This window comes from Entelurus aequoreus, linkage group LG12, assembly GCF_033978785.1.
Source record: "Entelurus aequoreus isolate RoL-2023_Sb linkage group LG12, RoL_Eaeq_v1.1, whole genome shotgun sequence".
Lineage (NCBI taxonomy): Eukaryota > Metazoa > Chordata > Actinopteri > Syngnathiformes > Syngnathidae > Entelurus > Entelurus aequoreus.
The window spans coordinates 39510823-39534673 of NC_084742.1; the positions used below are offsets into that span (position 1 = coordinate 39510823).

The 23851-nt window shown below is 41.5% G+C and overlaps 2 protein-coding genes across 3 annotated transcripts; both read left to right on the forward strand.

Moving 5' to 3' along the window:
- The first annotated feature begins 1379 nt into the window (after nucleotides 1-1379).
- sepsecs (Sep (O-phosphoserine) tRNA:Sec (selenocysteine) tRNA synthase) lies at nucleotides 1380-23644 on the forward strand. 2 transcript variants are annotated; one of them, XM_062065964.1, is made up of 12 exons: nucleotides 1380-1470; nucleotides 5163-5311; nucleotides 5388-5542; nucleotides 5602-5720; nucleotides 16044-16202; nucleotides 16287-16440; nucleotides 16515-16617; nucleotides 16694-16823; nucleotides 20490-20581; nucleotides 20997-21090; nucleotides 21165-21255; nucleotides 22186-23644. In XM_062065964.1, exons 2-12 carry the CDS (start codon nucleotides 5198-5200, stop codon nucleotides 22400-22402), a joined length of 1428 nt encoding a protein of 475 aa, XP_061921948.1. In that variant the 5' UTR covers nucleotides 1380-1470; nucleotides 5163-5197; the 3' UTR covers nucleotides 22403-23644. The 2 variants fall into 2 exon arrangements, with proteins under 2 accessions (XP_061921948.1, XP_061921949.1); XM_062065965.1 differs by having other exon boundaries at nucleotides 5175-5311.
- LOC133662550 (actin-related protein 2/3 complex subunit 2-B-like) lies at nucleotides 5773-9352 on the forward strand. Its single transcript, XM_062066666.1, has 2 exons — nucleotides 5773-5835; nucleotides 8993-9352. The coding sequence occupies exons 1-2, from the start codon at nucleotides 5773-5775 to the stop codon at nucleotides 9350-9352; spliced, it is 423 nt and encodes a 140-aa protein (XP_061922650.1).
- Nucleotides 23645-23851: the final 207 nt, after the last annotated feature.

Below are 23851 nucleotides of genomic sequence, written 5' to 3' on the forward strand. Positions count from 1 at the left end.
GGATGTTAAATGTTTGTATGTTTCATCATCAATATGTTTACTGTGATATACAATGTACAATAACACAAATAAAGTGGTGGCATTCATTGTTTTATTGTATACATTTTAGAGCAAAATGCTGATCAACGATTAAAAAAAAAAAATCAAATAACTAATTTTGTGACTGGAAATTGAATGCTTAATAATTATGCTAAATGAATAAATATGTCCTTTTTGGACATTTTGTAATGAGAAACTGGAAATCAATAACACTAACAGTATACGTGTTAAAACTTAAACCATAATAAGGCAACTGAAATGTATACAAAAAAAACCTTACAGTACTACACTGAAAAATATGACCAAAATTATTCTCCATTTTTCAATGTTCTTTATAAAAAGCTATTGTATTGTGCAGTTGTACCTAAAGAAAAACAGTTGTCCAGTGGGATACATTAGGGTTGTCTGCAAAATTGTTTTGTAATTTTTTTGTCTTGTTAATATTTTTATGCATAGTTTGTAATGTTATGTTTATATTTAATGCAGTATGCAGTACAGTGAATCTCCACATATTTATGATTCAGCATTCTTGGCATCGCAGATGTTTTTCAAAAAGAACTTATTTATGGGAAAAAGCTGTCCGTTGGTGCTTTTTCACTTCGAAATAAACTAAAGAAAGAAAGAAAGAAAGAAAGAAATTAGGCATGTGTTTTTTTTTTGTTTTTTTTTTACAGAACACCCATTTCGTTCACCCTACTTAGTCTGTAGTTTATATTAGGGATGTCCGATAATGTCTTTTTGCCGATATCCGATATTCCGATATTGTCCAACTCTTAATTACCGATACCGATATCAACCGATACCGATATATACAGTCGTGGAATTAACAGCAGCATGCACAGTGTGCTTACGGACTGTATCCCTTGCAGACTGTATTGATATATATTGATATATAATGTAGGAACCAGAATATTAATAACAGAAAGAAACAACCTTTTTGTGTGAATGACTTTGAATGGGGGAGGGAGTTTTTTTGGGTTGGTGCACTAATTGTAAGTGTATCTTGTGTTTTTTATGTTGATTTAATTTTTTTTTTTTAAACGATACCGATAATAAAAAAATCGATACCAATCATTTCCTACATTACATTTTAAAGCATTTATCGGATACAGACATCTCTAGTTTATATATACCGTATGCCATCTTACAAATAAATAAAACAAATACATACAAATAAAGTGGTGGCATTCATTGTTTTACTGTATACATTTTCGATTCAAATACTGATAAACGATTTTTTTATTTGTATTAAATAACTCATTTTGTGACTGGAAATTGAACGTTTGATAATTGTGCTAAATAAATAAAAATGATCACATGACATACGTAACAACACGTCATGGCACTGGCCCTTTAAGAAATGACGCATGCTGGTCATGTGATCAGCCTACCATGTGTCTGTCACTTCCGGGTTTCAGTGTCCACTTTGAGGTAACAAACATTTGCGTTAGTCTCAAATTAACCGGATTTAAGATAATGTTTTTGTTTGAACATAATTGTAAGGTTAACTTGGCTTAGCAGCATGAAAACTACAACAAAAGCCGACGTTTGACTATCGAAACATTTGTCATTTCTATCATTGAGCCTGTAACTACTAACTAACTCTAGCATTAACTACCTATGTCCATTACAGCAAAAGTTGACCAAAGTCATGAACCGAATTGGGTATAAAAAAACAATTTAAATTTTCAATATTCAAGCTCTTGTTACATTGAATGAGTTTCAAATCCTGGCGATATCTGCTTCGTCTGTGTGTAAATGCTTTATGTGAGCTTGTTATGATTGTATTTTAAGCGTATTAACTATTTTTTTTCTTTAAATGTGAGTACTCTGGTTTCCTTTGCCATAGATATTTAAACTCAATGGGACAAGCGGTAGAAAAATGGATGGCTCACACTTGAAAAACCTTGAGCATATCAGTATGTGGAATTAAATTATGGAATGGCTTAAGTAAAGAAGTTAAACAATGTACTGATATATTCCAGTTTCAGAGGTTGTTCAAATTAATAGTGCTTACAAAGTACAAAGAATAATAATAATAATAATACCTGGGATTTATATAGCGCTTTTCTAAGTTCCCAAAGTCGCTTTACATGTTAAAAACCCATCATTCATTCACACCTGGTGGTGGTAAGCTACTTTCGTAGCCACAGCTGCCCTGGGGTAGACTGACGGAAGCGTGGCTGCCAATTTGCGCCTACGGCCCCTCCGACCACCACCTATCATTCATTCAACATTCATTCACCGGTGTGAGCGGCACCGGGGGCAAGGGTGAAGTGTCCTGCCCAAGGACACAACGGCATGGTAAGAGGCGGGGAGCGAACCTGCAACCCTCAGGTTTCTGACACGGGCGCTCTACCCACTACGCCATGCCGCCCCTAAAGAAGAAGAATTATGAGAAACACCTTCAACCTTATTGAAAATGGGATATTCTTCATCTCGGTATGTTTATCATGTCTGGCTTAATTATCTATTACAAAAACTGCTGAATTAATCATTCACGGATGTCACTGTGCTACAAAAAGTAGTCAGTAAATGAACGTATGTATTTGTAAACGATCTGAAGTGGGAAAGGGGTACGATTAAATAAGCTTTGCTTCTTCCTACTCCTTTTCAGACATGATGTAAAGTAGGGCTGTGAATCTTTGGGTGTCCCACGATTCGATTCAATATCGATTCTTGGGGTCACGATTCGATTCAAAATCCTTTTTTTTTTCTCAATTCAACACGATTCTCGATTCAAAAACAATTTTTTTTCCCGATTCAAAAGGATTCTCATTCATTCAATACATAGGATTTCAGCAGGATCTACCCCAGTCTGCTGACATGCAAGCAGAGTAGTAGATTTTTATAAAAAGCGTTTATAATTGTAAAGGACAATGTTTTAACAACTGATTGCAATAATGTAAATTTGTTTTAACTATTAAATGAACCAAAAATATGACTTATTTTATCTTTTGTGAAAATATTGGGCACAGTGTGTTGTCAAGCTTATGAGAGGCGATGCAAGTGTAAGCCACTGTGACACTATTGTTCTTTTTTTAAATTTTTTTTATAAATGTCTAATGATAATGTCAATGAGGGATTTTTAATCACTGCTATGTTGAAATTGTAAGTAATATTGATACTGTTGTTGATAATATTCATTTTTGTTTCACTACTTTTGGTTTGTTCTTTGTCGTGTTTGTGTCTCCTCTCAATTGCTCTGTTTATTGCAATTCTGAGTGTTGCTGGGTCTGGTTTTGGAATTGGATTGCATTGTTATGGTATTGCTGTGTATTGTTTTGTTGGATTGATTAATAAAAAAAAAAAAATTATTATTTTTTTTTTTTAAAGAAATAAATTAAATAAAAAAAATAGCGATTTAAAAAAAAAAAGACAATCGATTCTGAATCGCACAACGTGAGAATCACGATTCGAATTCAAATCGATTTTTTTCCCACACCCCTAATGTAAAGTGAAATTATATGAAATTGTGTGATGTATTATGCTGTAAGTGTGTTCATGTTCGAAACAAACTAAAGAAAGAAAAATAAATTGACACAATCCCGATGATTAAAGAATACATAAATAAAAGGTCATGTAACTACTGCACTGACAGTATGCAATAGTTGGCCCGTTTGCAGTGGTTATGGATCTAACTAAATAATTTGACACAGTTCATCCATCCTTCCATCCCTTTTCTATTGCTTGCATAATATCTTATTGAACAAATCAGAATGTATGGGATCTGAGGGTTGGTCTTGAACTGGATAAGAAGCTACTTAACTAACAGGAAGCAATACGCAGCGAACACATATCTACAGCGTTAAATATATCTTGCAATACTGGGACTAAAATAGTTTAATCTCTATATAAGCGACAAAGTTACAAAGGACTTGCAGTTAGTACTATTTGCTGACGACACAACAATGTTTTGTTCAGGAGAGAACACACATAAGCTAATACAAATCATCCATCCATCCATCCATTTTCTATCGCTTTTTCCCTTATGGGGTATAACAGAAGAAATTAACAAATTAAAGAGATGGTTTGACAAAAACAGACTATCTCTGAATCTCAGTAAAACTCAAAATAATGCTATTCAATTATAGTCGAAGAGAAAGTTAAGTAGACAGAGTAAAATAAACCCAAATTTTCGGTGTAATAATAGAAGATAAAATTCTGTATAATAATTAATAAAGCACAACATGTACTGGACTGGGCAGCACGGTGGAATAGGGGTTAGTGCATGTTCCTCAAAATACAAAGTTCATTGGTTCGAGGCTCGGGGTCTTTCTATGTGGAGTTCACATGTTCTCCCCCGTGACTGCGTGGGTTCCCTCCAGGTACCCTGGCTTCCTCCCACCTCCAAAGACATGAACCTGGGGATATATAGATTGGCAACACTAAATTGGCCCTAGTGTGTGAGTGTGAATGTTGTTTGTCTATCTGTGTTGGCCCTGTGATGAGGTGGCGACTTGTCCAGGGTGTACCCCGCCTTCCGCCCGAATGCAGCTGAGATAGGCTCCAGCACCCCTCGCGACCACAAAAGGGACAAGCTGTAGAAAATAAATGGATGAATGGATGTACTGAACTTACAGTACTACACTGGAAAATATGACCACAATTATTCTCTATTTTTCAATGTTTATAAAAAGCTCTTGTATTGTGCAATTGTACCTAAAAAAAACCAACAAAAAAACAGTTGTCCAGTGGGATACATTAGGGTTGTCTGCAAAATTGTTTTGTATGCATAGTTTGTAATGTAATGTTTATATTTAATGCAGTACAGTGGATCTCCACATATTTCTGATTTAGCATTTTTGGCATTGCAGATCTTTTTCAAACAGAACGTGTTTATGGGAAAATCTGTCCGTTGGTGCTTTTTCACTTCAGAAATTAGGACTTTTTTTTTTTTTTTTAACAGAACACCCATCTCGTTCACCCTAACTAGTCTGTAATAGTTTATAAATATCTCATATTAATGCATTAAAATATACAGCATACATATGTGTAAACTGGTGACGCCCTATGTGGCTGTGACATTTGTCAACATTCAACTTTGTTACGATGTGTTACAAAACTTGCAGTGAGATGAACACTGGTCAAGATATAATTGTAAATTATAACTGGAATTACAGTTATTCTCTTAGGATTTCTGTAACAAGAAACAACAATGAATGGTGACAACTACGCTGTGAGTGAGAGATTAGTGTCAGCATCCTACGTTCGGCAGGCGTCCCAAGCCCGCCGTGGACATGAGCAGCTCATCAGGCTACTTTTAGAGCAGGTAGGTTGGCTTTCATGGCTCACGTTTGTTAACCACTGCCATTGCTGCAGTTTCACTCTGTTTGTGTGCTTTAAAGGGAAAGTGTCCAGAGGAAGGATGGAGCGAGAGCACAATCGAGCTTTTTATGAACGAACTGGCTGTCATGGACAGCAACAACTTCCTGGGCAATTGCGGCGTGGGCGAGAGGGAAGGCCGTGTAGCGTCCAGCCTTGTGGCAAGACGACATTATAGGTATGTTATGTTATAGTCTTCACATCTAAAAAGAGTGGCGTTAACTGTTCCTGTTGTAGGTTGATCCACGGTATCGGTCGATCGGGTGACATCGCCGCCATTCAGCCAAAAGCTGCTGGATCTAGTCTACTTAATAAGTTGACCAACTTGCTTGTTCTGGACATTTTAAAGCTCTCGGGTAAGTACATCTTTACTTAATCAGCCACAATTAATGACACAACTGCATCCAAATGAGGTTTGTTTTTGTGGTTGATTCTCATATTTTGGAGACACTTTCGCATGAGGGCAACAGTGTGAGTAGATCAGGAGTGCGCATTGGCTTTCTTCCTCGAAGAGGGAACTCCAGGCTTTGTGGACCTTGGTCTGCCAGTTGGATTTCTGGGTCCTTTGTCTGACTTCCCCGACAGCTTTTTGTTGGCATGAGTTGTTGCGGCTGTTTTGTTGCTTGCTACTAAAGTAGTCGTTTTGCAAAGCTGTCGTATTTTCAATGAGTTAAGTCAATTCAGTGCGCATCCCAGACTCTGCCAGTGGGATAGCATAGCACGGAGACGTTCCTTAGCAGAGCCAATTAGCTGCAGTTACGAGCGGCAGTGCTGGAGCGTGTGGGCCACTCTAATTTACCCATTTAGAACGTTGCGGCACAGTGAAATTGCTACAGAGACGCGGGTCTCCCCAGGCCGCCGTGTAGAACCGTCACTGTATACTAGTGTGAATGGACGTAGCAATTTTTATCTACACCAAGAGATTATTTAATACTTTCAGTTAGCTAGTCGGTTAACAAAATAACTCAAAAATGTATGAGTGAATTTTCATAAAACTTCCAGAAATGTCCAAAATGGGAAAAACTAGCATTTGAAAAAATGCTGCAAATGTTTGACATTTGTCATGGTGTCATGCCATGTTGGTATTTCCTTACTCTGCCAGACTTAAGTTTTTTTGCATATGGCATGGAGTGTTTATATTGTTGATTGATTGATTGAGACTTTTATTAGTAGATTGCAGAGTACAGTACATATTCCGTACAATTGACCACTAAATGGTAACACCCGAATAAGTTTTTCAACTTGTTTAAGTCGGGGTCCACGTTTATCAATTCATGGTATAAATATATACTATCAGCATAATACAGTCATCACACAAGTTAATCATCAGAGTATATACATTGAATTATTTACATTATTTACAATCCGGGGGGTGGGATGTGGTGGGGTTTAGGTTTGGTTGATATCAGCACTTCAGTCATCAACAATTATATCATCTGAGAAATGGACATTGAAACAGTGTAGGTCTGACTTCGTAGGATATGTACAGCGAGCAGTGAACAAAGTGAGCTCAGAAAGCATAAGAACAAGTACCGGTATATACATTTGAATAATTGCAGTCTTAATTAATTGCACTTTTTGTTTGAGAAGGTCTTAACTTTATTGTAAATTAAGTAATGTAAAACTCGACCTCTGCCTACATGTTCAGTATTGAAGTAGAACTTTGTCAACACTTTAGTCATTTTATTTATTGTTTTGATTGTGTATATTTGAGAGCCCCCCACCCCTTCCTTAACATAATTTATTGCTTTTTTTTAGTATATATCTGTATCATGAATCAATTTAAGTGGACCCCGACTTAAACAAGTTGAAAAACTTATTTGGGTGTTACCATTTAGTGGTCAATTGTACGGAATATGTACTTCACTGTGCAATCTACTAATAAAAGTCTCAATCAATCAATCAATCAATCAAAGGTTGTGAAATTTGTTTTCAAGTGCAAAATTTTGCTCAAGTATATTTTATTGTTATATTTTTGGTTTATTTAACCTGGAGATTTAAACGTTTTCATTCAAATTACAACGTTAAAATATATGAGAAATACAGGTTTAAATTGCATTTGAAAAGATATACTTGCATTATTATGATGTATTACTGTACCATTACAGAAGTTAATTTGGTTAATTTGGTCTCAAAAAAATGCTAGTTTATTGGCAATGCTTAAAAGGGGCTGGTTGTAACTTGCTCAAAATCAAATTTTTCAAACCAAAAAATATAACTCCACCGGTTTTAAACCAAATATATGTATTCTTAAATGCCTATGTTTTTTACAATAGTTATTATTTTCAATAAAAATTGCTCGTCGGCCCAAGGAGTTAATTAAGTCTGGCATTCATAGTTGTCACTCACCGCCGTCTCGCTCACACGTACTCGCCCGGAGCGCGAGCACAAACACAAAAGCAGTCCAAGCAAAGCAATTAACAATGTAGATATGTTGCTGTAATGATCGAAAACACATTAATGGTAGCTAACGTTAGTAGCTAAATGCCAAATTGCTATCATTACCTGACAACACACAGAGCTAATGAATAAGACGTAGTTTACGACATTATGAGCTTAAAGCCAGAAAAGGGTGGGAAGTAATGCTTACAATGCTTTAAAAAAGTCAACTCGGTGATCCGATGTTCTGTCAAAATGAGCTGCTTTGTCGAAAAAAATTACAAGTTGCATAAGTCAATAGCAGTGTTGATTTATGTGATTATTTAGTTATTCATATGATATAGAGGTAGCCCAATGACAAGTCTATTTCACCATTAAATAATGCTCCCACTACCGCTCAGTAGCTTATTGTCTTAATTCTTCGGTGCACATGCAACCTTTTTAATTTTGCGTAATTGTTTTCACTGATATTGCTATTCCTGTTTAAACGGTGATAAACAAAAATGTAGGCTACCATTATTAAACGTCAATGTGCACTTCCTCACACTGTAGTTGTCTATGTGCTTACTGGTCGGAAGACACGATAACCGAAATAGACTATATACTTACTTTACTTAAAAATTAATACTTGTAGCACAAGTGACAAAGTCAACTCTTTATCTTGAGGTAGCTCATTTCGATGGGTATTTAACTCGAATAAAATTTAGGCGCTGATGCGCATGCGTGCGCATGCTCAGCAGCGTTTGATGTGTAGCTCATTTTGACAGAACACCGAAATTATTGGGGCATGTTCTGTCTTGTTTGCTATATCGTACGTCCATCTGTATGTGTGCTACATTGATCCATGTCTTCTAATATTTCTTATATATCTAACAACCTAATTGAGAAAGATGTTGTGAATGGCTATCGTTGCATGGCAGCTAACACTGTCTAGTAATAAATAGTTTCTGCCTACATTGTGTTTCCTACGTTTTTGCTTCTGTGTAGACCAATATATACTTTTGGTTACGGATTCTTCTCTTCACATTTTCTTGTGCGTGAGTGTGTGTTGGCCGTGGCTTGCATGCTCGAAGCAGGAAGAGGGCAGGATATATTGGTTACAAAACACTTTGGAAATTTAGCGCCCTCTAAGCATCCACGTAAGGTTTACAAACATTCACTTTGTTGATAAAATGTAAAGGGTACCTGTTGAGTATTAAACTCTGCGACTGGTTTTTTCGGATATTGACCACGTTGGGGTTCCGGTCAGAGAACACACAGTCATCATTTGGACTCCAACAACTTTGATGGTGTCTTATACCACATCTCCAATCCTAATGGAGATAAGACCAAAGTGATGGTCAGCATCTCCCTGAAGTTCTACAAGGAGCTACAGGAGCATGGGGCCGACGAGCTGCTGAAGAGAGTGTATGGGAGTTTCCTGGTTTCAACAGAGGCCGGCTACAACGTGTCACTCCTGTATGACCTGGATGCTCTACCAGGCAACAAAGATGAGGTTGTTCACCAAGCAGGGATGCTGAAGAGGAACTGTTTTGCCTCCGTTTTTGAAAAGTACTTCAAGTTCCAGGAGGAGGGCAAAGAGGGCGAGAGGAGGGCCGTGGTCCACTAGCAGAGAAAACAAGTCAGCACACATTAACACACGTCAAAAGGGAAGCGGAAGTGACCCCTACAGGAAGGAAGCGGAAGTGACACTGTCATGAAATGCTTCAAAATAAAGTATCTGAAAACGTAGATAAACATGTAGAATTCTTAACAGCCGCCCCCACATTTGTAGAACAAATGTGTAACTACAGGAATTCTTCAAGTGTCCTTACTGTCATCCTCTAAACTTGGAAGTGGGATCAAGCGAGCTACCGGTCTGGTGTAGACTTTACTCTTGACCATTACCTCAGCAGTCCTGACCTGTCCATCTTGACTCGGAATGGTCTTAACCACTCTGCCGATGGGCCACTGTGCTCTTGGAAGTGAAGGGTCCACCATCAGAACTACAGTGTTGATGGTTAAATTTTCAGAAGACCTCTGCCATTTTGACCTGGTCTGCAAAGTGGGTAGATAGCTGCGTATGAAGTGGATCCAAAACTGATCCACAAGTGTTTGACAATGGCGCCATCTCCGCCGCCCCATGACAGCTGGGACGTAAACTACTTGAGGCAGTGCAGAATCCCGCCGCCCCATGAGAAGGATGTTTGGGGTGATTGGGTCCAGATCAGAAACATCAGATGATACGTACCCTAGTGGTTTTGAGTTCAGTATCCCCTCCACTTCTACTAGAGTTGTGTGCAAGACATCTTCTGTGACTGACTGCCCTCCTACTGCGACTTGAAGACTGGCCTTGATGGATCTAATTTCCCGTTCCCATGCCCCACCAAAATGAGGGGCATTTGGAGGGTTAAATTTGAAGTCAATCTGATATTCTGTCAGTTGCTCTCGTAGCTGAGGTTCCATCTCTGCAAACACTGTCCTGAGTTCTCTTTCGGCTCCTCGGAAGTTGGTCCCACAATCTGACAGTACCTCTCTTGGTCTTCCCCTTCTGGCAATGAACCGACGTAGAGCGAGAAGGAATGCATCGGCATCCATGGAGTTGAGAAGCTCGATGTGAACTGCTCGAGTTGTAAGACACTTAAAAACGACACCCCATCGTTTCTCTGATCTTCTGCCCACTTTGACCAGATAAGGTCCAAAACAATCCACACCTGTTGAATGGAAGGGTGGACAGAGAAGTCTGAGGCGTTGTGGTGGCAGATCTGCCATCCTTGGGACTGTCGGTTGAGCTCGCCAGCGTTGACAAGATGGGCAATTGTGCTGATGGTGCCTGACTGCTTGTCGTCCTCGCAGAATCCAGTAATGTCTTCGAAGTTCTGCATACACTCGCTCTGTACCTGGGTGCAGAAGACGTTCGTCCATGTCCTTGATGAGGAGTTTAGTTATCTGATGTTTTGGGTCCAGCACAATAGGATGGATCTCTTCTAAGTCCGAGTTCTGGAGTCGTCGCAGCCTACCCCCAACTCGAATTAACCCTGTAGTTGAGTCCCACTCAGGAGAGAGGCACGCCAGACGACTCTTAGCTGACACTGCGTTCTGTGTTTTAAGAGACATGATGTCTGCGGGAAAGGTTTGAACTTGACATCTTTTCAGCAACAGAAACTCAGCTTCTTGGGAGCTGATTGTCTGACTGTGTGTCGAACCTCCTGGTCCTTCCTGTCCCGCCTGCTGAGTGACTTTTACTAATTCTTTCCAGGTATTGAATAGAAAAGCATCCGGAATATTATTGTCGCTTTGCACTACTGCAAGACCACAGAAGGTGATGCTCTTTAGTTCGGATGAAGTCAGGGATGAATGTTTCTCCGGTCTTTTTGGCCAGTATTCCGCACTTTGCCTGAGAAATGTGGGTCCTTGACTCCAGCGCCCGTCCTCCGCAAGTTCCAGAAGTGGTTTCCCCCTGGTGATGTCATCAGCAGGATTGTTGTGGGTGTCCACATACCGCCAGGATTGTCGATCCGTCAGCTCCTGTATCTCTGAGACACGCGTTCCAACAAAGACCTTGAAGCGGCAGGAGTCCGACTGGAGCCACTCCAGAACCGTGGTGGAATCCGACCACAGTGTTGTCTTTTGAAGAGGGAGGGTCATCTCTGTCTTTAAAACCTTGGCAAGCTGAGCTCCAGCTAATGCTGCACAGAGCTCCAGGCGAGGCATGGATTGTTGTCTTTTTGGAGCTACCCTTGATCTTGCCATAACGAACGAGGTGAGAATGACATCTTTAGTCTGTAGTCTGACATAAGCAACTGCTCCATATGCTCGTTCAGAGGCATCACAAAAGATGTGCAGATCATACTCATAACCAGTGGTTGGGATTGGTGTGTAGCAGCGTGGTATAGATAATTTATCTAGATGTTGGAGCTCACTCTCCCACCGCTTCCAGGCCTCCTGCAGGGCTCGCGGTAAGTCGGAGTCATCCCAGCTTCTCTGCTTGGACCATAGCTGCTGAATGAGAACCTTGGCGCGGGTCGTATACGGTACTATAAACCCCAGGGGGTCATACTGGCTGGCTAGCACCTGATATGCAGTCCTCATGGTCAATATGGTATGTTCGATGTTTCTACATTGGTAGCTAAGGGTGTCAGTAGCACAGTTCCATCTCAGGCCTAAAGCAGGCTCTTGTGGCTCAATTCGGTTCTGGCTTAGCCACTGCTCTGTGGTAGTTGATCTTCCTTCAGGCGGGACTTGGGCTAACACCTCTGGTTGGTTACTTGCCCATTGTCGGAGGTCAAATCCTCCTTCTGCCATCAGTTTGCGCAACTGAGTCACCTGCTGTGCAGCCTCAGATAGGTCGGTGAAACTCTTTAAGCAATTATCCACATAGAAACTTTGCTCCACTGATTTAAGAAGTCCTGGATGGTTGTGTTGGTGATTCCGAGCATGTTGCTGCAGAGCAAATATTGCACAGCACGGGCTGCATGTCGTTCCGAATGGGAGCACTTGCCATTCATAAACGTCTGGTGGGTCTTCGCTGCGCAAATCTCTCCAGATAAAACGAAGGAGTGGTCTATCTTCAGGGAGAAGACGGATCTGATGAAACATTGCTCGGATATCTCCACTCACAGCTACCTGGTGCTGTCTGAACCGAAGAAGAACACCTAGCAAGGATGGTCCCAGGGTAGGCCCAGGGAGGAGTTGGTCGTTCACAGACACTCCCTGATGTCGAAACGAGCAGTTGAAGACAAGTCTTGCCTTCTCATTGTGGAACACGAGATGATAGGGAAGATACCACGCTTCATTGGACTGTTCCGTCTCTTCATGCGAGAGCTTCTTGACATACCCTGCTTGAATGAGCTTAGCGATCTCAGCAGAAAAGGAAGTGACTTCCTCTGGATTCTTCTTGAGCCTTTTCTCTGTGCTTCTCAAGTGAGCCATAACGGTGGATATGGAACTGTTGAGTTTAGGCATATCTTTCTTTCTTAGGAGGGGTGTTGCATAGCGCTGGACACCCTCTATGTCGACTCGCTGAGTTCTTGTCTCCAATAAGGTGATTGCTTCCTGATCTTCACGAGAGCGAACAACCATCTTTTCGTTCCTGAAAGGCAAAACATCAAGTTGCCATAACTTTTCCACATTACGAAACAAGATGTCATTGGGAGTGGCAAGTGAGGTAAAGAGACACAATTGTGTTGAGCTCTGTCCTTGTGTTCTTTCCTCCGCCCCTTGTAAAGTCCATCCAAGTGCTGTGTGGATGGCTATGGGTCCTCCATTATTTCCCTGACGGACTGGCTTCGTGGCAGTGATCAGGTGCACATTGTCTGACCCAATTAACACTAGGGGGCGTGCATTGGAGAATGGTTGCAACGAAATCCCACGTAGATGTGTGTACTTCCTCTGAAGTCTCTGAACTGGGTAGGTCTGCTCCATCAGATCCAGACCTTGTGCAGTAAACGCACCTTGCACTTGGTAACGTTTCCCTGGGTTCTTTATAGGGGAAATCTCAAAGTCAACTGTTAAACCCTTGAGGTGGGTAAGGTCTGTGCGCACGGTGCGCAGGGCAAGGATTTCATGTTGGCCATGCAAGTGTAGATGTTGTGCTGCGTCAGGTAAAATCATAGTTCGTTGAGCCCCATCATCTAAGACGGCAAATGTCTCCATTGATTTTGAATTATGATGCAGCAGTACAGGAACAACTTTCAGGAGCACTCTACTTGAGGTGATGCTGGGAGTCAAATAGACACGACTCTCTGTGGGAGTCATCTGGGTGTCTTCAGTATACCGTTGAGCTACATTGTGGAGAACTTGGAGGTGGATACCATTGCAGTCGCTGCAGGGCTTCTTGAGAGTACATGCGTCGGGTGCATGAGCACGTGCACATCTCCAGCATCGTCCTTCTTCTACTATCCATTTGTCCAGGTGCGCCGCAGAATGTTTTCTGATCTGTTGACAGCGACCAATATAGTGTTCCTTGCTATTGCAGAAGAGACAATGCATTTTGTTAGCTTTGTTGGTGTCAGCAAGAGCGTGCTTAGTGGAGGCACCCTGTCGTGTTGGTGCTGCTCCAAGATATACAGCTGTAGCTTGACCTTTGACCCTGAAGATACTTTTTTCTGTTGCGCTCCCCGAGGGCTTCTCCTGTTGATAGCGTTGCACCAATCTGCTGGAAAGGCGCTGCTGTTGTGCTTTACCTTGAAGCCATCCATTTAGGTCCTGCAGGTTGTAGGGGTTCAGACTTGTGCCATTTAATTTGCCTTGTAACTGTAGATGCTCGATGAACCCATCTCTGTGGTACTTTGGCAGCTTGCTAAGTAGGCGATCGACATGTGAGCAGCAGTTCAGTTCCATGCCTTGTGGTCCCTCTAAGGAGAGCAGCATGCTTACTAGGAGATGGACTCGCAGAGCAAAGCTCTGAAAGGTGCGGGCATCAGTCGGCTTGACATCTGGGGAGGTCAGAATGGCAGCTATTTCGCTTTGAGCAAGCTGATGTGGCTGACCATACTGGAACTGCAAAGCTTGCATGGTGGCTGTATATGGGTATGGATGGTGGCGGCACGACTGACCTATCATTTGTGCTTCGGGAAGCTTGAGATGTTCAAGTAGCACATGATATTTATAATTCTCACTTAAGTCTGGATGGGGTTCGAGTAGGTTACAAAGAGCAAGCTTGAGGTTAGCAAACTCTCTTTCACTATCTGCAGTAAAATCTGGAATTTTAGGTTGTGGCACACCGTAAGTTGAGCGTTGTGACACACCATATGTTGAGCGTTGTGACAAGTTAGTGGGTAATGGGGGAACATTGTGACTTGACAGCATCTGTGGCTGATAGACTGTGGGCATGCTACCCTCTAGTGGTGAAGTGTATAATGGGTACTGAGGTGTTGTTACTGCTGTGAGCCCGGGGAGGTAATGAGTTACGTTTGCACCTGAGTGAGCGTCAGGTATTGCAGGTGGAAAGGGATGACTGAGCACATTCAGGGGGTTGTAAGAAGCAACTGCAGGTGTACAAGTTGCTGTAGTGCGTTGATGATCGGCTGGTTGGATGCATTCTCCAGATTTTTCACAGTGCTGAGGGGGGCCCTTTGGTCGTAGTAATAATGTGTCCTGGCTGGGGAGTTGTTCCTGATGTACAGCAGGCAACACCATTCTATATGAAGCAACAGAGGAGGGGGAGCTTGGGCATTGTGGTGAGAATGCTTGTGTTAATGTAAGTGGGGAAGCAGCTCTCTCACGTGCAGCTGCGGGAATGATGTCCACTTTATTAGTTTCATTCCCTGACACTGAATGTGTGCTTGCTGTTATGCATCCCCCAAGTGGAGGCTTTACAAAGTGCAGCTGCTTTGTTACTCGTTCAGGTGAGGGAGTATGTGAAATGGAAATTGCAGCACAACTGTCGCTCACTGAAGGAGGTTGTGCTGGTGAAGGCTCCGTGTCCATATGAAGGTCATTTCCGTCCATTTCTTCTTCCATGAGGAAGGACGATATGTGTTCCATCAGCTGTTGCCGTCGCCGTTGTCTGCTCTCATATTGGCGGAGTTTAGCAGTAAGTCGAGTAATTTCGTCCGTCTCCTCCTTTTCCTTTACTGATACTGATTCCATTAGTTTCCTGAGTGAAGAAACATTCAGCATGTCGACTGACGTGGCACGATGTGAGGTTACTTGGTCATCTATTTGAAGCAATGCATCTGCTTGGCTACTGTTCACTGCGGCTGCTGCTCCTCTCTGCTCCTCCATCTCGGCAGGGGGGGAGGAAAGGGCAGGTCGGTGCACATTATAGGCAAGGATGTAGTCTTCAAGATGTTTTGGGGTGCGGCGTTCCCTCACCGATCGGTCTCGTACATCAGGATGGAATGGAGACGCAGATTCATCCTCTGATGACATTTCCATTGTAGCCAATTATATCCGGCTCGAAGGACCTTTGTTGAGTATTAAACTCTGCGACTGGTTTTTTCGGATATTGACCACGTTGGGGTTCCGGTCAGAGAACACACAGTCATCATTTGGACTCCTCCAACTTTAATGGTGCATATTGGTGTAGGTTCATTTAGTTAGTTAGTTATTATATCGTCAAAGACTAGAGCACCGATTAAACGTAGCAGAGAAAACAAGTCAGCACACATTAACACACGTCAAAAGGGAAGCGGAAGTGACCCCTACAGGAAGGAAGCGGAAGTGACACTGTCATGAAATGCTTCAAAATAAAGTATCTGAAAACGTAGATAAACATGTAGAATTCTTAACAGTACCAGAATGTGCAAGTGTACCTAACGAAGTGCCTTATTTGTGTAGCTAGAATCACATAGTTCTGCGTTGCGTCCCGTGGACAGGCGTAAGGAGCGTGGCGAGCTGCTTTGTGGTCCCCATGGCAACCGGCATGAGCCTGACACTTTGTTTCCTGACTCTCCGCCAGCGTAGACCGAAGGCACGCTATATCATCTGGCCGCGCATTGACCAGAAGTCGTGCTTCAAAGCCATGATCACAGCAGGTGACGCCGCAATATTGAGATAAGGACTCACTTGCTCAAATTTGCTAAGATTTCTGCATGTTTTTTTCTCATTTGTCTCTCCAGGCTTTGAACCCATCATAATCGAGAATGTGCTCGAGGGTGATGAGTTGAGGACAGACTTGGAAGCAGTTGAACGCAAAATTGAGGAGCTGGGAGCCGACAGCATCCTGTGCGTCCATTCCACAACGTCCTGCTTTGCACCACGAGTCCCCGACAGGCAAGTAGTGACGCACCTCCTTTATACACCTAATGTAAATAATGTCATGTCTCCATCATTATTGTCTTGCATAGGCTGGAGGAGCTTGCCACAATCTGTGCCAAGTACAACATCCCTCACATTGTAAATAATGCATACGGAGTGCAGTCATCCAAGTGTATGCACCTGATACAGCAAGTAGGTGCCACCAAGCTCCTTAGCATGACCGTCGCATGAATGTTTTGAACGATTGTATTATTCTTGCATTTGCCAGGGTGCTAGAGTTGGAAGAATTGATGCCTTTGTGCAAAGTTTGGACAAGAACTTCATGGTTCCAGTAGGTGGGGCCATAATTGCGGGTTTTGACGACTCCTTCGTGCAGGAAATCAGCAAGACGTACCCAGGTAAAGTAACATTTGCTCTACTGTACACGCTGGGTGTCCAAACCTTTTCCCCCATGGGCGGGATACAGGAAAATGAAAGCTGCGGCGGATTCGGTGATACATTTTGTGCATTAAAGATGCTACAACCAATCCAACGTAGGACAGTATATGCTAAACTGTCTCAACAAAACATCGCAAATTCGTATAAAATCAAACATATATCATTAACTCCCAAGAATCCACGGCCTTGTATCTTTGTTATGTAATGACATCCAAAAGGGAAGCTCAAAAATAAAAGTATGATCAAAAATAGAAGGCAGGCCGGTGTACAACAAAATATAAAGCAAGAAAATAACGCACAATTATGTAATAGGAAGTGCCGAGAAAAATGTAGCTTCCAACCTATCCAAAATGGCAACGAGGTCCAAAACACATGTGGCACAGCAGCAAACACATCATGTGATTAGTTGAAATAGTGCTGATGAATTCCACATATACTGTATTTGTAGCTTTGCTGCCAACGGCCCAAAAGAGTGAATGGAAAATACAAAAGTAGAGTCTGACTGGAAATTATACACAACAACAAAAAAGACTTAAGTTCCAAACTTTATTATATAATTGTGTGTAGTATATTTTAGCATGATTTGAATTTTCATTAAATCGAAAGCTGGTTATAAATCAAAGTTTACTTAAATAGCCCTTAATCACAAATGTCTCAAAGGGCTGCATAAGCCACAACGACATCCCCAGCTCAGATCCCACATCAGGGCAAGAAAAAACTCAACCCATTGGGAACAACGTGAAACCCTGGAAAGCTGATGTGGGGACCTCCCTCCCTTGGGTGACCGGTGCAGTAATAATAATGATAATGTGAGAGTCCAGTCCATAGTGGGGCCAGCAGGGGATCCTCTTGAATGGAGAGTCAGCAACGCAGAGACGTCACCAGCTGATGCAAAGCGTAGTGGTCCACCCCGGGTCCCGACTTGGAACCGCTAGCGCCTCCTCCGTGGAGGTTGATCATTGGTCACCTGATAACCTCTCCATGTAGGAGAGGGGGGCAGAGCAGAAAAGAGAGACCGCAGATCAACTGGTCTAAAAGGGGGGGTCTATTTAAAGGCTAGAGTATACAAATGAGTTTTAAGATGGGATTTAAATGTTTCTACTGAGGTAGCATCTCTAACTGTTACTGGGAGGGCATTCCGAAGTACTGGACCTGAATAGAAAATGCTCTAAAGCCTGCAGACCTTTTTTGGGCTCTGGGAATCACTAATAAGCAGGAGTTCTTTGAACGCAGATTTCTTGCCGGGACATATGGTACAATACAATCAGCCAAATAGGATGGAGCTAGACCGTTTAGTATTTTATACGTAAGTAGTAAAACCTTAAAGTCGCATCCTAAGTGCACAGTAAGCCAGTGCAGGTGAGCCAGTATAGGCCTAATATGATCAAACTTTCATGTTCTTGTCAAAAGTCTAGCAACCGCATTTTGTACCAACTGTAGTCTTGTAATGCTAGACATAAATAATGATCTCAGCGTCGGTGGTGGACAAAATGAGACACATTTTAGCATATTACGTAGATGAAAGAATGCTGTTTTAGTAACACTCTTAATGTGAGACTCAAATGAGAGAGTTGGGTCAAAGATAATACCGAGATTTTTTACCGAGTTGCTTTGTGTAATTGTTTTGTTGTCAAATGTTAAGATGGTATTATAATGAGCATTTCTGTTTTCTTAGCGTTAATATGCAAAAAGTTGCTGGACTTCTATTGTTTAATTTAATTTAGACACACCTCCAGGTGACTACAATCTGGCGTGTTGGTCAGCTTTAGGGGCTTGTAGAGTTGGGTGTCATCAGCATAACAGTGAAAGCTAACACCATATTTGTGTATGATGTCACCTAGCGGCAGCATGTAGATGCTAAAGAGTGCAAGGCCAAGAACCGAACCCTCTGGAAGTTCGCGCGTTACCTTAACATACTCCGAGGTCACATTATGGGAGACGCACTGCATCCCGTCAGTAAGATAGGAGTTAAACCAAGAAAAGGCTTACTCTGACATACGAATACGTGTTTTGATACATTCTAATGGAATGTTATTATTGACGGTATCAAAAGTAGCGGCAACATAGATGACTCATCAGCATCCACAGTTAGCAATAGGTCACAGAGATTGTTAGACGCTAAATGTTCATTTAGCTAATGTGCAGTAATTTTTTGTCAAGGATTTTCGAAATAAGAGAAGGGTGGGACACCGGCCGGTAGTTTACCATGAGGTCAGAATCGAGGTTAGGTCTTTTGAGCGGAGTATGAGCAACCTCTTTTTTGAATGCTAGGGGAACAGTACCAGAGGAAAGTGATAAGTTTACAATGTTTAGCACTGATGGTCCTAATATTATAAACAGCTCCTTGATAAGTTTCCCAGGAAGTGGGTCAAGTAACAATGTTGTTTTTTTGTCCCATTTACAAGTCGCAGGAGTTCCTCTAATGTTATTTCATCAAAAACAGAGAGATTATTTTGGAGGGCAATATCCGTCATACATACATTCATATTTGTGTTAATGGAACACAGATGGAGCTGGGACGCTTTATCTTTAATCTCCTTTCTAAAGAGTTCAATTTTCCTAGTAAATAATTTCATATAGTCATCAGCCGAGTGGGTGGAAGCTACTGGGAGCATTTTAGAGGTGGGAGATGGGAGATTTTAGATGCATTGAGATTCAGACATGTACAATTATAAAATTAATTAGTAAACATCGATAATCGATGTATTTATTGTAAATAAAGTAATGCAGACAGTTCTAAAATGTGGCTGACTGTAGCGAGCCACCTCACCGAGTGATCCGACCAGCTCCTTTATTATAAGGCACCTATGTTCCAGTTTTGCACACATTTTCATGAATAAATAAATGTAATGGGAATGTCTTATTAAAAATGCACAGTTTTTTAAAGTTGCAAGTGATAAACGATTATTTAGTGAAAAAAAAAACATTTAAAACTGCATCAATATACATAAATTAAAGATGCATCAATAATCAATTTTTAATCAAATCGTAGCTCCTGATTCGTAATCGTAATCGTGAGGTGGCCAAAGATTCCCACCTCTTAAAGGAGTCCCTTGTTGGGTTAGCGATGTGACGAAATGCGCACCCGGAGAGGAGAGACGCGTACAAGCTTATTCTTGGGTCAAAATGCATGCCTGTTAGCAAGTCTGTTGGTCACTCTCCAGGAGGGGAGGTCACTGATGTGATAATGCATTTATTTTCTTAAACTTCACGTTATCTCCCAGTAAATTCCTAAAGATCTTGTGGTCGATCGTAATTGACAGAGTGGTGAACCCTGGTTTAGAGCATAAGATATAGGCATTTTCCTTTTTGTGGGTGCGTTCAGTATTTGTGGTTTTTCACCATCTACTGGTGGTCTTGAAACGTTACCCCCGCAAATACCAGGGATCTACTGTAATTTAATTATATCTACATTATTTATACATACATTGATTATCTGCCACTTTATAATAAGTTAAAGAAAAAAGAAAAATTTGGCATTGTAGAAATGTTCTCACTGAAAGCTCATAGCACTTACAAAGCGTCCAGTCTTTGGCAGCAGTTTTCAAAGTGTTAGACGAGCCTCCCCTTGGAGGATATAATACATATTTTATTTTGTACACTTTTTATTTCCCCATTTTGTCCAGGTCGAGCGTCCGCGTCACCTTCCCTCGACCTACTCATCACACTCCTCACTCTGGGAGCCAGTGGCTACAAGAAACTACTGTCGGACAGGAAGGTGAGCTGGTACACGTCCAAATAAAACACTGATGATGTGTATTTTGTTCTGTTTGTTTCTGCATGTGTTGATATTGATATTCCTCCCATCCAAGTCTAATCATAAATCTTGCATAATTGAGCAAATGGATCAACAATATCTCGAGGAAACTCCTCCCCGGTGACCCGATACAAGCAAGGCTCACAAACGATTCCACATTATTCATAATTAATGAGCCAAACCTTGTTGTTTTGCTCCAATCACCCCCTAAGATGAGAGACAGTGAATAATTTGGATATTAAATCTTTTGGGGTTAGTTTTTCCTTGCAGAAAGAAATGCTCAATCAGCAATTGCTGCCTCAAGGAATAGTGCTATTAATAGTTCCTTTATGTGCGCTTTCTGTTGTCCTCCATGTGTGTGGTGCGTGTCCCACAGGAGATGTATAAGCTTCTGGCCGAGGAGCTGAAAACGCTGGCCTCGGCACATGGGGAGCGATTGCTTGATACCCCACACAATCCCATTTCACTCGGTGAGCCTTCTCCCGTGTTTCTAGACGGTCAAATGTCAAACTTTTGACTTTTACCCGTCCCATTTTGTGTGCAGCCATGTCGCTGAACGGGCTCCAGGCCAGCGGCAACCAAACGGTGACTCAACTGGGCTCCATGTTGTTCACACGCCAAGTTTCAGGAGCCAGGTAGGAACAATAACAAAGGCTGTTATGTACACACACACAAAGCTGGGTGCATTTGCCAGCCAAAAAGACAACTTGATGGGCCGGAGGAGGACATTAGATGATTAGACTGTCCTTTTTAATCTTAACAGGGTGTCTCCATTCGGCTGCCTGTGCTAGGCTTTTCTTCACAGTAAGCTGAAGAATGTCTGTAGTTCACTGCAGAATTCAAATAAGGTGCTTTGAAAGGGAGTTATTGATTCCACATACAACAAAGAGGTAACCGTGCAGTGTCCTAATACAATTTACAGCAAAGTGACGATAATGTGGCAAAATGTAGGTCATAAAAGTAGCTCTTTATTGATGTTCTAACAGTAATATAAAATGTGCCTGTTTACAAGCACCAATTATGAGAACAATCTTATCATCTCCATCTACCACGATTCAGCCCTGCCCTGAGCTAGATGAGCCAGTAAGGGGTATATGACCACCATTTTGTAAAAGTCTTTGCTACACATCTCAATATAAAGTTGTGCCAAGTATCTGTCGGTCTGCTCCAGACATGGGAGGTATAGGTTTGATCATTTGAGGTGTTTCTTTAGGAAATAGTCAAACCTAGCATGACATTACTGTTAAAATGTGACTGTAATGTTAGCACAGTAACTCACATAGCTACGCTAGTATTTCTATTGTTGGTGTCTTCCTGTCCCGCTCCGTAATGTTTTGGTGTTGTACGTGATGTAAGCATCTGTTATGTTGGACAAGTACAAAGTAACAATGTACATTACATGAAAACCGGTGTAGACACAAAAAACTGAGTTACTCCTCGGCCTTACCAAAACATTTTTAAACAAAATTTCAGCATTGATACTAAAGTTTGTACATCACACTTACAAAACACTTTTTTGATGAAAAATACCATGATACGGGACCTTAATTAAATGCTGTTGGCAGGGTCGTGACGCTGGGCAAGGAGCAGACAATCGGTGGACACACGTTCTGTGGCTTTATGTCACATTCAGATGCCTACCCATGCCCCTACCTCAACGCCGCCGCTGCCGTGGGCATCACCCACGAGGACGTGGCTATGTGCATCAAGAGACTGGACAAGTGCTTGAGGACACTGCAGAAAGAGGCACAAAGTCGCTCCCCTCTAACGCCGCTGAGTTAGACATAAATATTTGTTATTTTAAAGGGGAACTGCAATTTTTTGGGAGCTTTGCCTATCGTTCCCAATCATTATGAGAGACAAGAACACACGTTTTTTTTTTTTCCAGGATTTTAAAGATGATTAAAAAAAACGCTTGTACGATGCGGCTAATGGGAATCATCGTTGTCGCCTTCAAAGCCCTCTAAAACAACTTCAGAACCCTCCTGCAATGTTTTATATACACACTGCAAGTCTATATATAATGTACTAACCGACATGTTCATAACAATATGTAATATGTTCAATATTTACTCTATTTTGATCATTTTAGTCATTTCCGAGACTGATTTCTTACGCACATTGATTTCTGTATCCAAAGTAGCACACGTCTGACTTCTGGCAACAAATGTGTGTTCCTACTTCCGGAATCAAACACGCGTGTGTGTTTTATTCACGACAGACTTGGTAACAGACAACATCACAACCTTATCTTTTTGAAGCTGAATATACTGAGGATGAACTACGCTTATAAAGCGAGCACGAAGAAACAGTGAGACGTTGGAGCAGAGCGTGAGGTGAAAGCGACGACGCTATAAATGTGGAACTTGGAGACAAGCTATTTCGACATAAATGGATTGCTTACCCAAAATCAACAGGAAACATCCCCGGCCAGCTGGACCAGACGAACTGCATTGCTAGGCACGTAGAACAAGTCGATTTTTACATGTTAGGAAGAAAAAAAAACTTGTCGTCTTGTCTCATGATGATTATGAACGATCAAAATTCCCCAAAACTTGCAGTTCTCCTTTATATCAGTGTGGATGTGCTTTAAATGAGCAAAATGCATACAAAATCATGGTCTCCACAATCATGTTTTTATTCAGAGCAAGCTTCTTATTCTTTAAATGACTCTGCTGATAATATTTTTACTAGTAATCATGATGACAGTATTTTTAGCAGTGTTGTTGACAAACTAGAGGAAAAATCTGAACCGCCATTAAGAATGTGGCCTGTGACTGAGGGGCCGCTGTTTTGATTTCTCCAATCAGTGCAGGCAGTATCCCTCATCTTTGTTTTCTCAAAGTTGTACATAGTGAACAAAGTGTGTATCTTATGGAGGTATCATGAAATAAATTATAATGGTCGGAGAACAGAACCTCGTGGAACGTTTTTTTTTTTTTTAAACTACAAACACACTGGTTGTTTTAATGAACTTTTTTCACAGCATTGGAACCAAAAGTAAATAAAACTTTACTTACTTACCATTTTGAGCACTCGATCCAAAGTCAAAACACTGACACATCATAGCTGTTTTAATTTTTGTAGTATGTGAATAGCAACATGTCCAAGTTACTCACTATTCATCTGCTATTACTAATGTCATCTGCTTTCTGCCGTTAAATTCATGGATGGGTGGATTGTATTTTCTGAACAGGCGTCTTCTGATGCTAAAGACTGAGTTGCTCATTT

Coding starts and splice junctions, on each gene's coding strand:
- sepsecs (XM_062065964.1), top strand. CDS start 5,198: ATGAATGGTGACAACTACGCTGTGAGTGAGAGATTAGTGTCAGCATCC. Junction 20,582..20,996: donor AACTACTGTCGGACAGGAAG/GTGAGCTGGTAC, acceptor CGTGTCCCACAG/GAGATGTATAAGCTTCTGGC. Junction 21,091..21,164: donor ACACAATCCCATTTCACTCG/GTGAGCCTTCTC, acceptor TTTTGTGTGCAG/CCATGTCGCTGAACGGGCTC.
- LOC133662550 (XM_062066666.1), top strand. CDS start 5,773: ATGAGGTTTGTTTTTGTGGTTGATTCTCATATTTTGGAGACACTTTCG. Junction 5,836..8,992: donor TTTCGCATGAGGGCAACAGT/GTGAGTAGATCA, acceptor GGTTCCGGTCAG/AGAACACACAGTCATCATTT.